The sequence below is a fragment of the Corvus kubaryi genome, unplaced genomic scaffold, assembly GCF_017639235.1.
Source record: "Corvus kubaryi isolate FWS band 111438036 unplaced genomic scaffold, C.kubaryi_AGA036_p1.0 133, whole genome shotgun sequence".
Taxonomy (NCBI): domain Eukaryota; kingdom Metazoa; phylum Chordata; class Aves; order Passeriformes; family Corvidae; genus Corvus; species Corvus kubaryi.
In genome coordinates, this window is record NW_024580667.1 from 21398350 (window position 1) to 21413258 (window position 14909).

Genomic DNA, 14909 nt, shown 5'->3' on the forward strand with positions numbered 1-14909 from the left:
TGCCGACGGCGCCCAGCCGCCCGCGGGGCCGCTCGCCGCGCCGCCCACTCCGGGCACGCCGCACAACAGCCGCGAGCTGGACGCCGAGCTGGACGAGGACGCCGGGCCGGAGTCCCCCCGCGACAACTTCACCGAGGATTCCGGCGAGTGCTCTTCCTACGCCGACCACCCCATCAAGGTGGAGTGCCCGTCCTTCGCCATCCCCGTGCCGCCGGGTGACGGTGAGTAGCCGGCGGGCTCCCCTCACCCCGCGGGCTCTCGCAGCCCGACTGCCGGTGCCTCTCCCCAGCTAGCGCGCTTCTGAGTGGCTTCTGCCTTACCCTGCTCCCTCCCGCCCCGTCCTCTGCACTCTGAAATCCGCCCGTGCCTCCCCCAACTCTTGCACCTTGCGCTTCCCCGTGAACTGGGGAGCCCGGAAGGGGAGCGAGCTGCTGTGGGTGCTGGAAATGCTGCGTACCGGGTAGGGGGAGATGCTGTGGACAGGGACCCTAGTGAGTTTTTATCGGTATTTATCAGTGGGAAACCCGTGGAAAACTGGCGCAGAGATTATCGAGACAAAGTGTCAGGTGGCATTGTACAAGAAAATAAGCATCCTTCTCGGTGGAGGATTTTCCTGTTCCCTGCAGACTGCGTGCAGTGTTGCTAATCGGTATTAAAACGATGATGACGATAATACCTGAAAAATCTGCTTATTGTTGCAGATGGGCCAGAAAGCTAGGGGAGAGCTTTTACGTAGTTAATTGCATGGGTTGTTTCAGAAACACTGCTTCTGACTTAATCGGGCTTGCGGACAGAAGCAGCACTTCGATACAGCCTGTCCTTTCCCTGCGCGTTCTTTACCCTCCACGTTTGTATTGTGGAGGTGTGGGGGAAGTGTTGCTTGTTTGTTTTCAATCTAGATCAATGCAGGGGTTTTAATACAAACATGAACCTGTCTTCAGAAGTTGACATCACTGAGAAATCAGCCAATTGGTTGACGTTTAACCAACCTTCTTTTTACACATAAACCCCATCAAAGAGTTGTTTACACTAATGTTCTTTTGAAATGCAAATCTAGAATGCCAACAGACTGAAACTCAATTTAGATTAATGTAATTACTTGCAATACACAAATGAGGGTATACTATTTAATAACCTTCACTTAAACCTTTTTAGAAGATGAAAAAGACTCCTATTGTTGAAGTTTAGTACTACAACAATTAAAAAATGTCTCTGTGATTTTTGTGTTACCCTTGCAACTTGTTAGAAGTTCGTGGGTTTGCTTTAGTGCTCTGAAAGAAAAATATCTCAAATAAATACAGCTCACATTGAGAAAGTGTAACCTAATGCTTTGTGAGGCATTAGGTCACATCTTGTAGGGAGATTTTTTGCTGCTTTCCTCTTAGAAAATTGTTTTTCATCAGAAAAATAATTGATTCTTTCCTTGCTTTAGGCTTTAAAGAAGTCAGTGCTCCAACTATTACCCCACCTCTCAATCAGCCTAAAAGATCAAAAAAACGCCATACAAATTTAACATTGGATAAAATGATGGAAAAATTCCTGCAGCAGAGCATGGATACAGATGAGAAATTTTACAGATTTGAAGAGCAGAGGCTCAAAATTGAGGACAAGCGTCGGGAAGCTGAGCATGCTCGAGAACTCCAGATGTTACAGATGTTGGGACAGATGTTGGCTGGAATTTCTTCTACAGTATCACAAAGGTCACAATCTATACCAGGAAGTCCACCTCGGAGAGCGAACCATCGTTCATATGCGGATAACTTTAATTATAATGCTATGACAGCAACACTTTCTCCACCGATAGGTACTTCCTTCTACAGCATAAATAAAAGCTAGGGTACTTTTTAAAACTTCTGTGTGAAAGCACTGGTAGTAAGCAGCTTTTGAAAATAAAAGCTAATTGGAATTATTTAATACTGTGGTGAAGGTGTTTCTCTGATATCAAATGAAATGAATTCATTATTCGTACCATTGTACTGATTATTTATAGAGGTACATTAGTTATAACAAATTTTGATGAGCAAAATCATACCTTTTGAACCCTGTAAACATTGGGAGCTTCTTTCCACATTCATGTCTCTGTACAGTGAAGTTAGGAGGAGTTTTGTATGTAAAAGGCAAGTAGGACAGTTGCTGAAAGCAATCTGGAAACAGTAGTTACTTTGTAGCAGAAATTTTGCTGCTGTTCTGCTTGAAGTTGTCAAGCATAACCCAGTATATGAAGTTAAGGCTGTGCATATGTTTTTTCAGGGCTGGGGAAAGAGTGGAGTTTTGCCTACACTGAAGTAAGTCAGATGTTAAGATCTAGCTTCTTTAAAATAAATATCTTTCCAACAAAATTCTGAATCTTACCAATTAAGCATTGTATTATTGTAATAGGTGTAATAGAAGATGAAAATATTTGCTTACAATTTTTTTTCTACACCAGCTCTTTATAAATTCTTTGGGCATCTGAATTTACTTTAAATAAAAAGGCAAAGCAGTATCTCAAGAATTGGTATTTATGCACAAACTCTTCCTTCTGTACCTTATGTGTGGGCCAGAAGCTGATGGTAGCAATCATTAACAAACTTCTTGGGATCTGTGCGCCTGTGGCATTTATCATTATCACGGTCTCTTTGTGTGTGGAGGTAGACTGCCTGGGCAGGAGGAAATCAGGGATACTCCATCAGTGCTGGAACTGGAGTCAGATTAGGGCTTAGTGATTGTAGCCTGCCACGTGGAAATTAAACAAGTCTTACTCTGTTCTAATTCTGAATTTTATACTGCTTGGAAGAAAAAAAGCGTAGTTTGAAAAGAGGAAAAAAAAAAGAAACCACCCAGCCTCAGTGTTGAATAATAATCTGGCCTGCCAGATCCTAAGGGACATTTTCTGAGTCCTGCGAGGCTGTTGGAGCCGTTTTGGTTGTGTGTTACTTACTGTGTTTCCCTGTAAAATGCATGGCAGACTGGGTTGTTCAGCCTGTTGAGGGTTTAGGCTGGCAGATCTGGTTGTGTTTCTTCTTGAGTAGATAGCTGGTCTGTAGGATTTCCTGGTGGCAGCAGACTTTTGTAGATAAATTATGGGATCTGAATGCATGCAGTGTTTTAAATGTTGTTTTCACTTCTAAAATAAAGTGGAATTGGAGTGCTTTAGAAAATCCTGTAGGAAATAATTTAAGGTTCTAGACTGGGGTGAAGGTACCTACAAGGCCTTACCATTACTTCTGAAAGGTTTTTCCTGAAAAGCTTAATTATGTGTAACAACCTGGAACTGAGGTTCAGTTTTTCTTGCTGGATTTCATCATATAGGTGTACAGGCATATTGCACTATGCAAAAATGAATTTTATTTATTTAACTGTAGCAAGAGCAATTCAAGATTAGAATCTTCTAATTGGCAAAGGTGTAAAAAAGTTTGCATGCTAAAATGTGAACATAATGCTTCAGGCAACACATCTTTTAAGGAATTAGGATTTCATTTGTTAAGAGCTGAATGTCCTATAGTGGCTCTGTAGGTAGAGCAGGGCTATATTAAGATCTGCTTTTTGCATAATTCTCTGTTTTCTCTCTTTTTATTATGTAGTCACTTTATATTCACACATGAACAAAAGCCAGCAGCAAATAAAAAGAAAGCCTTCTTAACAACATTGTGCTTTAAGGGTTCCAAGCTATATAATATTCTTGTGTGGTTGAAAACCAGTGAGTGTATGAAGTGTGATTTAAAGAAAACAATCTGCCCTATTTTCAGAGGAGATGAGCATTTTGTTCTCCTTTGGGTCACTGCAATACTAGTTTGGCCATAATCCAAAACAGGTTGTGGGTTTTTTTCTTTTGTTTTCATTCCTTTGGGTTTTTTTTCCCCCCTTTTGTATTATTTCTCAGTAAGAGTGGGATGCCTATATTCAAAAGCAAAAGATCAGCCAGGAGTATTTATCATTATTGTACACTAAAGCATACTGTTACTGAAGATTAGCATGTCTGTGGAAGACAGAGAAAAAGATGCATTTTGCTTGATAGCACGCAGATTTGGAATTTTCTTGTTTGTTACATTTTCCCCCTTATTATGCCCAGTATTTCTGGAACAGTTTTTCTTCTTTCCCACCCCCCCCCCCCCCTTCCTTTTCCCACCTCTGTATTTTGGAGTTGTGTGGTAGAGTTACTGAGTTTTATACAGCTGAAAGTAAGGAGTCTCATGGGAGTTATTTTCTGCATAATTATGTTATACATGTGTAGCAGTTCCTTGAAAGCTTTTTAGAAGAACTAAAAAGAAAAAGAAAGTTAGCATGGCTGTGATCTAGGACACTGATATTAGCATTCACATAAACTGCTCGTCTGAACAGAATTGTACAGGTAATGAGGAGCTTTTAAGGACTTGCTCTTTTAGTGTATTTGCTGCAATTTATAGTTAACACATTGTTGATAGAAGTAGTGATCTTCATATTTTTCCCATGTTGGGTAAATGTTTTAATTCTTTCTAGTTGTAATTGTTGAAATAATTTTTTCTTCCAAGGTTTTGTAGCCTTTTGAAAGACTCATTTGATACGTAGCCTACTGAGTGTGCAGTCATTTTAGTATGTGGCTTGACATGTAGCTTTGCATCCAAGATCTGGAGATGTATTATAGCTAAAAATGATCTTTGTGTGATATTTGTGATGTTTGCATCCAGTGTGTTGGATTATAGTTTTGCAGAAAGACTTTCACTATGCTTTGTATCCACCCACCAAAATAAAAAAACAGTGAGATAGGCCCTGATTCTGCTAAGAGGTGGAAGTCTTTAAGGGAAGCGAAATATAAGGTAGGGTGTACCTTTAAAATGTGGTTTCAGTTGCTTTGTGCTTGCTCTGTGTCTGGATGTGTTTAGTCCTTACTAAGTGTTCCTATTTCAGCTGAGTTTAATTATGGAATTGATTTCAGGCTGAACTAAGAAGGTATTTCTGGTTACAAAGTGTTCATATAACTGTTCTGGGTTGTTTCTTTCTGTACCTGAGCCCTAAATTAGGACTGTGAACAGTCAGTGAGAGTATTCTATGCATCAGACCTTGAATTCATTTTTAAAATCATCACCTTCCCTAGTTACTTACTGTTCTAAAGGCCTTTAAGTGACAAAGCATTTGGGTTTTAGAAGTATGTCACTTCATGTCTCTTTGTGTGATTTTATTAGTGTACATGAGTGCTTAAAAGAAGTGCTTGCAATAGTTTAAGAAAGAACATTCTTTGAAGTAACAATTATTTTCTTCTTTTCAGTTATAGAGAGATCTTTTTCACTGCACAGAACACACACTCTGAAGGATATGGAGAATATTTTTCAGCTGGTGCGCAATGTTATCCCTCCCCTAACAGGGAAAAAGCATAAAGGTCAAGATGGTCGTATAGGCATTGTTGGAGGATGTCGAGAGTAAGTTAAATAGAAATTTGATTCTTGTTTCTGATAAAGCTTCAGGATGTAATAGCTATTTGTAGAAGCCATTCAAACTCACCTTACACTTAAACCACAATTTTCCAGAGAGCTTTAATACTCCATCATCATGACCATGCATACTTAGGAAAGAACATGGTACCTTGCAGATGTGTTGCAAAATTTTGATACTGAATGTTATGGGAACTTAAAAAACCTTCTCTGTCTTTTTTGACCACCAAACTCTCTGTTTTCAGTGTTAGTCTTTTCCCATTGCATGATGAGGTTATAGAGTAAGTAGGGTAGAGTAAGGCAGTGGCACATCTGCTTCTCTGGAATCTTGGGAACTGGGTCTCTATATTTTCTTAAGCTGTGTTTTCTTGTGGGCTTTTTATTTTGTTAAATATTGGTGTTTACTAGGTTCTGTCAATACCTTGTTTTATGTACTGGAGTAACGAAAATACCCTGTTTCAGGGGAAAAAAGAGGTACTGCATAAATCAGTTAAATGCTGTACTGACCTAGAAATAATATTGGCCACAAGACCTTGAATGAGCCACTGCACCTTCCTGTTTTTCATTTTTCCATTTTGAAAGAGAGATGACATCTTTCTCCTGTAAGAGAGATCTGCTGTTGGACATCTGCCATTAATAAACATTTCATAAGAGCAAAAAGGTGATGTCTCATAGCTGGGTTGAATGGTAGAACCTAATGCTCCTAGGTTCTTACCTCTTGGCTGAAGTAAGCACCTTTGGAGGGTGATCTTGTTCAGATCTCTCTCTTCAGTCTTCATAAAGAGAATTTAGGGCAACTGGAATCACAGTTTAGGCACTTCAGTTAAGCATCTAAAGCCAGATGGGATTGATCCAGGTCACAGATCCCATATTTAGCTTGCAAACAGTTCTCGACCTCAGTTTTGTTGGTCTCTAAAGTTTTACCTTAGTTACTTGAGAAAATTTTGCTGGTTTTATAGCATGATCTTTGTAAATATTTCCATGAAAGATCATTATCTAATCTTGTTGCTGTGTTTCCTAACGTAAATTTTATTTCATTCTAGATACACTGGAGCACCATACTTTGCTGCAATTACAGCTCTCAAAGTGGTATGTGTTCTTCTATACAAGTCCAAAATGAACTTTTCATCATTTCTGTTGCCCAGGTGCCATTTTAAAAATAGCATTCATTCTGTAATGCACATGAACTTTGAGCTCTAGAAGATCTTCTCTTGAGCAAAGAAAATCCTTCATCCAGAATTTGTAGAAATACTTTGCAAATGTCATTCACTGTGTTTCATTCACTGTGTTTTCTTTCTCCATGTGAGATGAAGTTAGAAATATGTCCAGAATTTGACAATTTCAGGGACTTGGACAGGAAATTTCAAGACTTGATGAAATATTTTCTCCAAAAGTGAACAATAAAGTAACCTTAGATTATTGTTTAAAGTTATGTTTTTGACTATAGTGAGTTCTTCAGGAACTTTTCTGGACCTGATAGCTGTGTTGAATGAAGTAACTTTCTTTCAAAACTTAAAGCTTTAGCCTAGTAAAATTCTTACGCGCTGTAAGTCTAAAGATTGTGGGTGGAATTCAGTGTGATCTCTAATAGCACATTTTGTTTGCATTCTCATCTTTAGCAGAAGTATTTTCTAAGCTTTTTTTCCCTAGAAGCATGAACTTCCTTATTTTATTGACATATCAAATGGCTAAACATATTTACTGCAGAGTACATAAATACAGGGTGATTGTTCAAATGTAAACAAATCATGCTTACATAATACATCTAATTTTCAGAATGCTATATATAGTGTATCAGTACTTTCAGTTCATTGTGTATGTTTCTCTTTTTGAAGATTTCTCTCAATAAGTAGGTAACAAACCCAGGTATTTCCAACCACCTCTTCCCTCAGGATGAAAACCCTCAAAGATTTAAAACTGAAATGATACTATTTCATCATGTTATTATAAGATCCCAAGGCCACTCAGATTTCTGTCCACTATCTGCAAATACAGTGGCAATACTAGGAGGTTTCTTACTGAGGTCACTTGATCATTATATCTGTACATAAACAGTCATAGTAGCTTGAAATGTTAAATGTATAGTAGTAAAGCAGAGAAGACAATTCCTTAACAATGGGAAATTTCAGTATGCATGACCAGTACAAGATCAGGTTTCCTGGTTACATAATTTTATGTGTATTTCTGATTTTTTGAGTTGGTAGCAGAAGCTTGAGACTCAAGTCTTCAGCTTTAATGTTTATTTAACATAGGGTGTATTGCTGAAATTGTGCCAGCCTTTTTCTTGTATGAATTTGGCCCATTGAGTGAAAATGGTAGGACTAGAAATGTACTCATGGATTGCCATAGCTATATTTTGCAAGTATGTTACAGTAGAACTGCTAATGAGAAACATATCTCAAGTGAGTAAAAATTCAAGATCTGTGTTTTCAGTCATCCTGTTAGTGAGAAACAAAAAAAATTATATTGGAAATTAGATACTAAAAAACCCAGAACATTTCATACTAGTCTAAGCGAAAATAGAAAAAAATTAATAAAGTTTGTTTAAACTATTGAGAAATAAGAATTCAGTTAAATTATTAGTTGACTAGTCTTTGGAATGATAGAGTTATTAGTAAGTATGAATTTTATAATACTGTTTGCAAATTTTCTTTTCTAGGGTGCAGATTTATCCCATGTGTTTTGTACCAAAGATGCAGCATCAGTAATCAAATCATATAGTCCAGAGCTGATTGTTCATCCAGTTCTGTAAGTGACTTATGTTTTGTTTAAATGAGCTAGTCAGGCTTACTAGTTTTAATATTTCAGTCTGATAATCGATTAGTTTGTGTTATTTCTTTCGCTGAGTTACTGGATGGGTGAGCTGGAGATCACAAAACTCTGGGCTTTGTCCTTTCATTACAAACAGTTAGATACTTAATATAGAACAATCAGTTGTGAATTTCTTTTCATGTCTGTCAAAGTACAATTTTTAAAAAGCAGAGATCTTTCTTTCTGCTACTTGCTGATGTGTTCTGTGATTGTAATGCATTTAACAGTGAACGGTAGCAAGATCTGGAACTACAAATCACTACAAGTCAGCATTTTGAAATCTGCATTCGAAAGGCAAATGGAGTGTGTTCTCTTGCTTCTTCAGCCCTAATAGTGTTTAACAGTAGTGTGTCTTTTTTTCTCTCAGTACTGTGTTTGTAGACACCTATGCAAAATTACAAGGCAAGAGAGATGCTTATTCTCCTTTTTCTTCATGAATATGTTGCTTGAGATACACACCTGTTCTTGGGAATAGATAGATCTTCCAAAATGATATAAAATACAGGACTTACTTAACAAGAAGATGAAAAGTTTAACTGTTCTCCTAATTGGTAAAATCAGTGTGTGAGTGCTTTTCTGAATTTTTGTTCTGAAATGTGTTATTGATGGATGAACTTTCATAGGATAAATTTGTTTCAATTAGGTGTTATGATGGTTTGCAATGAGCACTGCAAATGAGAATTAAGATGTGTGCCTTAGGTATATGCCTCTGAGCTTAGCTCACACCAGTGCATGTCAAAGTCTGTTGGTGTACATAGTAAAGCTGTGATTAGGGTAGGAAAAGCATAATTTAAAAACGTGTTTGTCAGATATTGCTGTCAGGAAGGATTTATGACAGTGGAAATATTTTGGTGTCTGAGAACAAGAATATGATCTTCCTTACGGGGGTGGCTGCGGTTGGAAGTCATAAGTTTATTGCTTTCTGAAGGTGGGTTTCATTCCTGTTGCTGTAGACAAAGGTGCTTAGAAGGAAGACAGTTAAACAGGGTTGTGTTTTGTTGGTTGCTTTTTCCCCCCAGCCCCCCAAAGACAGAACAAATCCATAACTTCACAGAGTTCAGACAAAATAAAAATGATGTTTGAAAGCAAGGGAGAGATGGGTAGGGTTTTTACCAGTATGACTGTTTGCCTCTTTAATCAAAAAAGCATCTCTTCAGTTGATGTTCTGTCTGGTATCATATGGTAGCAAACACAGTGGAGAAGCCTGATGGCAATATTAACATTTAACTTGGGGTGTCTTGATGTGTTGCACTTGAGATACAGCATATGGTCATCTTGTATGGTAACAAGGTGACCTTGCCTTGGGAAAAGCATTGTTTGTGTGCACGGTGGTTCTTGATGTCTGGGAATGGAAAAGGTTAATTGGAGAAATAGAAGCAGCACAGAGGAAAGGGGAGGTGAAAATAGGGTTAACAGTAAACTTTCTGTTCATGGAGGATCAGATCATGCCTGCTAAGGCTGGGATTTTTTTATATGCAGATTCTCAGTGTCTTCTGTGGAATTCAGATTTCAGTGAAAACTCTGATCTTTCTACCTGCAAAGAGAACTTTTGATTTTGAACTTAGGCTCTATGAGTTCCTTCAGATGTACCCAGTACAGTGAATCTAGGGATTTTCATATATTTTAAGTCTGCAACTGAGTATTTAATACTTTTATTAAAACTGATTAATTTCATGCACCCAGCTGGGCTAATTGCATGATGCAGTGGATCTGTAAATATTGTTTACATGACATTCAAAATTTTAAAAATGCAAATATCTGAGTGCTCAGACTTTATTTATTAAATTTTCTCGGGTTTTTTATCTCTTCTGCTTCATTTGAGGGGGAGAGAAAACAGTCCTTTCTGGTTAGAAAGGAAAAAATCTTGACTGACTCTATTGAGCCCAGGTTTTATTGAAATTTGCACTAACAGCCTATTTTTCTTGTGAGGTCCTTTGTCTTCAGTGTCACACTTTTCATATGATCCTTTATATGTTATGGAGCCATTTGAGTTCTGCGGGCACGGCCGGCTGCTCTTGATTCAGAGCCTGATCTCTTAAACAGTCTTTGTACTTTCTCCCAGGCCGCACTTCACGCATGGAAGAACCTCTGGGTAAACCCACGAGCAGCTATGTCATTGTTTTCTTTTGTGTCTCCCCTTAAAACTTTGCTTTGTTATGATTTCTCCATGACCCTTCAGAGTAACTAGGTAGCTGTTGTACCACTCTCTTATTATGCTAATCATAATTATGGCCCCGTGTACTCAACTCCCTGTTTGAGCAGCTTGGCGTTTTGCCAAGGTTCAGCTCCCATTTTGTGCTGCTGGGAATCTGACATTTTATCATCTTAGCTGCCTCTACTTTCTTTACTGCCTTCACCTCACAGGCGATCACCTCAAGGAAAGAAAATGCTCTTTTTTTGCCACCTCTGAATGCTTGGGCTCTTCTGGTTCATTAGAGCTGCTGTTGCAGATCTTTGCCAGCATGACTGGTGAAGGTATGTGAGAGTTAGAAGCTGGACTGGAGCATTTCAGGTCTTTGGCAGATGTCTGTCACTTGAAGGATGCAGAGAATGTTATGTGAGAAAGATTGACTAGGATTGCAGAAGGAGGGTTATGAAAATTAACATCCATCTTGCAGCATTGCCAGGGCAATTCCATGTGACCCCAGATGTAGACCATCCCGGGAATCCTTTTGGTGTAACATTCCATACTGGGGACACCCATAGTGCAACTTTCTCTGTGATTTTTGTCTCCTGACTTCATTCCCTGTGAGTGAACATGAGATCTGGGACTGCACGTGACAGCCTGGGATCTAGAAAGACAAAGCTTCAGCACCTGGCTCTGTGTCCTCACCACGTGAGCAGAATAATGATAGCAGGGTATCTAGAGGCTGTGAATAGTCAATATTATCAGTAGTAACCTTTTCCTTTGTATTCAGGAATTCTGTCAAATGCATTATAGCCCCTTCCACAATGAACTGGTATTATTCAAAAATTGACCAGCTAACCAGTTCAATATTGTTGGTGTCCGACTTTGCTTTCCTGTGGAGAAAAATGTGTGTTGCAGAAGTTGGGGTCTTTTGAATAGTGGAATATACCCAGTCGTGGTGGCATCTGTTCTCCTTGGTCTTGTCACTGCTACCCCAGGTTTGTGCTGCATTTTCCTGTTTTGTCAGCTAATGTGCTTCTACTGTAAATGTTTGACAAATACAGGCAAGATGAAACCTAGCTTTTGCATTTTATTATTTTATTGCAGGTGTTCTCTGTGTGGATTTTTGCTGTAGATGTGTGCATACTTCCTTCAGGCATTTCTAGGGAAGAGTTTTCAGCAGCTTTTTTATATTTGCCATGGTAATGGTCTGGCTCAGGTCAGGTTGAATAGACTTCTTGGATACCTGTGTTGGGTTAGCTTATCCTGTCCTGGTAGGCAAGTGATCCCAGAGCTAAATGAGCTATGTGAAACCAGTTGGTTGTACGTTAAAAGAAGAGAGAATAAATGTATTCTGCTATATTCCCCTCTTGCAAGGACTTTTCATAATTGTACGGAGATTTTCTTCTCTGTAGGCCAGAAAAGAGCCAGATACTACTGAGTACCCCTCTTGTAAGGTGGTTATCAGACAGTTTGTAAAGTCAACAGTTGATATACTCCTTAATCTCCAGAGTTTTATCAGAGAAGTAGAATGAGATGTCAGGTCATTAATTTCTTGTGGTGCCAAAAAAGTGATGTGATTTGACATTATCCACCAAAAAAATCAGCCTTGAACTAGGCATGGATTTAGAACTAATACCTTCCTCTTAGCTGGTTATATCTCTGGGTTTGTGTGGACTAGGAAAGATTGTCAGAATTACTAGAAGTCTTACAGTTAATTGCAGAGTTCAGGTTTTGGGTTGCATTTTCAAAAAGATTATTATTTTCAGTTTGAAATAAGAATAACTGGGGAGAAAATTCTCACAAGGGCAGACTGTGTGTTCAGGCCAGTTACCTTTAATGAAGAAGCTTAATGAAGATCAGGGTTTCTGGAACATATTTTACCTAGTTTTATTGAATTTTGGCTATGTTTTGACCATTTGAAAAAAGTCATGAAGGTGAATCATGGGTAGTTGAGGCCCTGATAAGTTATTTGAGCACGTTTAACCAGTGCTAAATCTCTTAAAGAAGGCCCAGGAATAATCTTCAGATTTTTGGCCCCCTATAATTTATTACGTGGAGAGGAGATGCAAAAACATTGATTCAGTGTGGGAGGATGCTCTTACCTTTCATTTGTGTTAGCTGAGGATAGCTATTAAACACAACTGTGGTGTAACGCTGGCACTGACCTCTTTTGGATCAGCTGCTGGAAGAAGTGCAGAGTTGTTGTCACCAGGGAAAGTCAGGGAATAAGCAGAGATTCCTCCAACAATCAAAAAGATGTCTCACAATTGACTTGGCTGCTGGGTCCCTAATACACCTGCAGAGAAGAAGGAGGAAGACCTAAACTTTGTGATCTTTTTTCCAAAGCTTTATTTAGACATCAGCCTAGCTAGGAATTGCATGAGAAAGTTTGGGGTTTTTCTTAAGTACTTAGGGAGAGATAAAGGTCAGTTTGTATGTGCTGACTCAGAGAATTTATATATTTAAACTCTTTCTTGTTCTGTCATGCAATGCCATGGCCAAAACTTGCTTATGGACTTGTTTTCTGTATCTGGCTTTCTTGGCAAAAAGCTGCTGCTGCTTTGCTGTGTGTTTCAGAGGGAATAAAAGCTAGGCGGTGTATTCACCCTGTACTATAGTCCCTTTCCTTGTGGTTGTTGCAGAGGTCCAATGTGATTCCAGAGGAGGTTTTGTCACCTCCTGCAAATGTGAGAAGTAGCCAAAGATTTTTAGCATTGCTGCAGGGAGGGCTGCTGTCCTTGCTGCTTTCTGATATGTCAGAAAGAGATGTACTCCAGTTAGATCTGGCCAAATTTATCTTTCTGAATGTTTGCCATACTGCTGTGATTTGAAACCAGGATCAAATTTCTTTGATACTCAATCTTTCTTGCGTTTGACGGAAGGCAGGCGTCCCTGGGGTTTGTTTTTGAAGGTTTGAGGATCCCCTTTTTCTTTTTTTTCTCCCCACATGACAACAAGCAAAGCAGACAGGCTGAGACCTGTCCTGTCTTCTCATGTATCCACAGCTGATTGGAAGTACTCTAGCCTTCTGGATATTAATTCAACTATCACCTGTGCCTTAAGAGCTGACTGTGAGGGCTATGGATGTGATACAAGCTTGTCACTTTATTTACTGGTTTTAACATTAAAAAAAAAAAGCATTATTTTTTCTAGGGACATTTTAAATGTGTTCCTTTCTGAGGGAAATTACATTGTTGTCTTGATTCTGTTGCTTTGAAAGTCACAGGTTCAATTGATTGCAGTCCATTTGAAAAATATTTGACAGGTTCTATTTATCAAGTCAATTCGCAGGAAGTATAATGGGGTCAAGACCACTTCCATGAACTCTGAAAATAGGAGGTCAAGACATTTGGTTATCATTACGCTTTTGGGGAGGATTGTCATAATACACGTTGGTAATGTGGTTGAGATCAAAACAGACTACAACAGCTTTAAGTATTTATATACATATATCTAAATGCCAGTCATAAAATGATTGTGTTGGTAGCTGTGCTATCTTTACAAGGCTAGATAAGGTTGACCTTCAGTGCTGTTGTCATGTCTGTGTGAGAGGTCTCAGAAAAAAGTCAGGCAACAGCTTCTTCTCCTTTGGGGTTCTCTCACAGAATGCAGGAGGCTCTGCTCTGCTTAAGAGAGGTGATCCCATTTGTTTAGTGCATTTTGGCTCATTATTAAAGAGGCTGTTGTGAGTTCCAATGCCTGTAGTGTGTGACCACCCAATTCCTAGTGAAGCAGAACATCTGATACCTAAGTGAGAGTCTTAGTGTCCAAGCAGCAGCTATGGAAAACACTTTCCGTCATTGTCCTTATGAAAAAACCCCAAAACAATGATATGGCCAATATGCATTTTTTTCTAAATGTTTACCTCGATAGGTCATTCGCACTTTTACTGCCTTGAAGGTAGAATATGGAGCAAGTAAAGACTCTGGTATCTGCACATTAAGAGCAGTCCCTTCTGATAAACTTGTGACACCCCTGCCTCTCCTGGATAACGGGTTGCTGTTCCTGCTGCTGCTAATACTCAGAAGAAGCCTACCAGATTCACTTCTAGTGTCTAGATTAACTTACTCAATGTCTGGAAATGAAGACTTGGTTTGAATAGAATTCAATCCCTCTCTCATTAAGGTCTTTGTTTTTCTTTAGTTTTCTTCCCTGTTATTTAATGTAGCTGGAAAATACATATTGTCTATCCAGTGTTTACAGATTGTACACATTCAAAGATTTAAACAGCCTGGTAGGTGAAACTGACCCTTTTTTCTTCTGAATATTTTGGGAGGGCATTTTAATATGCTAATCCTACTTTAATAAATATATCTCTTTTTGTTCTCTAATTGCATCCAGACAGCTCCATGCCAGCATGTTGTCTCTGTGATTTGCTCTAAGTGATTGAGGTGCTTGGTGAGAGACACACAAGTTGATAATGGGCTCAATGAGCTTCTCTAGAATAAGCTATTATTTCCAGTTCTGTTCATGGGACTGAAGGAGACTGCCTGAAGCCCTTGGGCTTCTGGAAATTTGTCATTTATTTATGAGAAAGATGATTTAAACATTGACAAATACAGCCACTCTTGGAATAGATA

The 14909-nt window shown here is 38.9% G+C and overlaps 1 protein-coding gene across 4 annotated transcripts in view; it reads left to right on the top strand.

Moving 5' to 3' along the window:
• The window catches only part of NAXD (NAD(P)HX dehydratase), a 54052-nt gene that overhangs the window by 2229 nt on the left and 36914 nt on the right, over nt 1–14909 (top strand). For 3 of the 4 annotated variants that reach the window (XM_042038570.1, XM_042038560.1, XM_042038579.1), the window contains exons 2-4: nt 5225–5375; nt 6431–6476; nt 8047–8135. In XM_042038570.1, the coding sequence (XP_041894504.1) occupies nt 5225–5375; nt 6431–6476; nt 8047–8135 (286 nt within the window). Of the gene's footprint in view, nt 1–16; nt 222–1432; nt 1805–5224; nt 5376–6430; nt 6477–8046; nt 8136–14909 lie in introns of all 4 variants that reach the window. The other variant, XM_042038587.1, reaches the window with a different exon arrangement.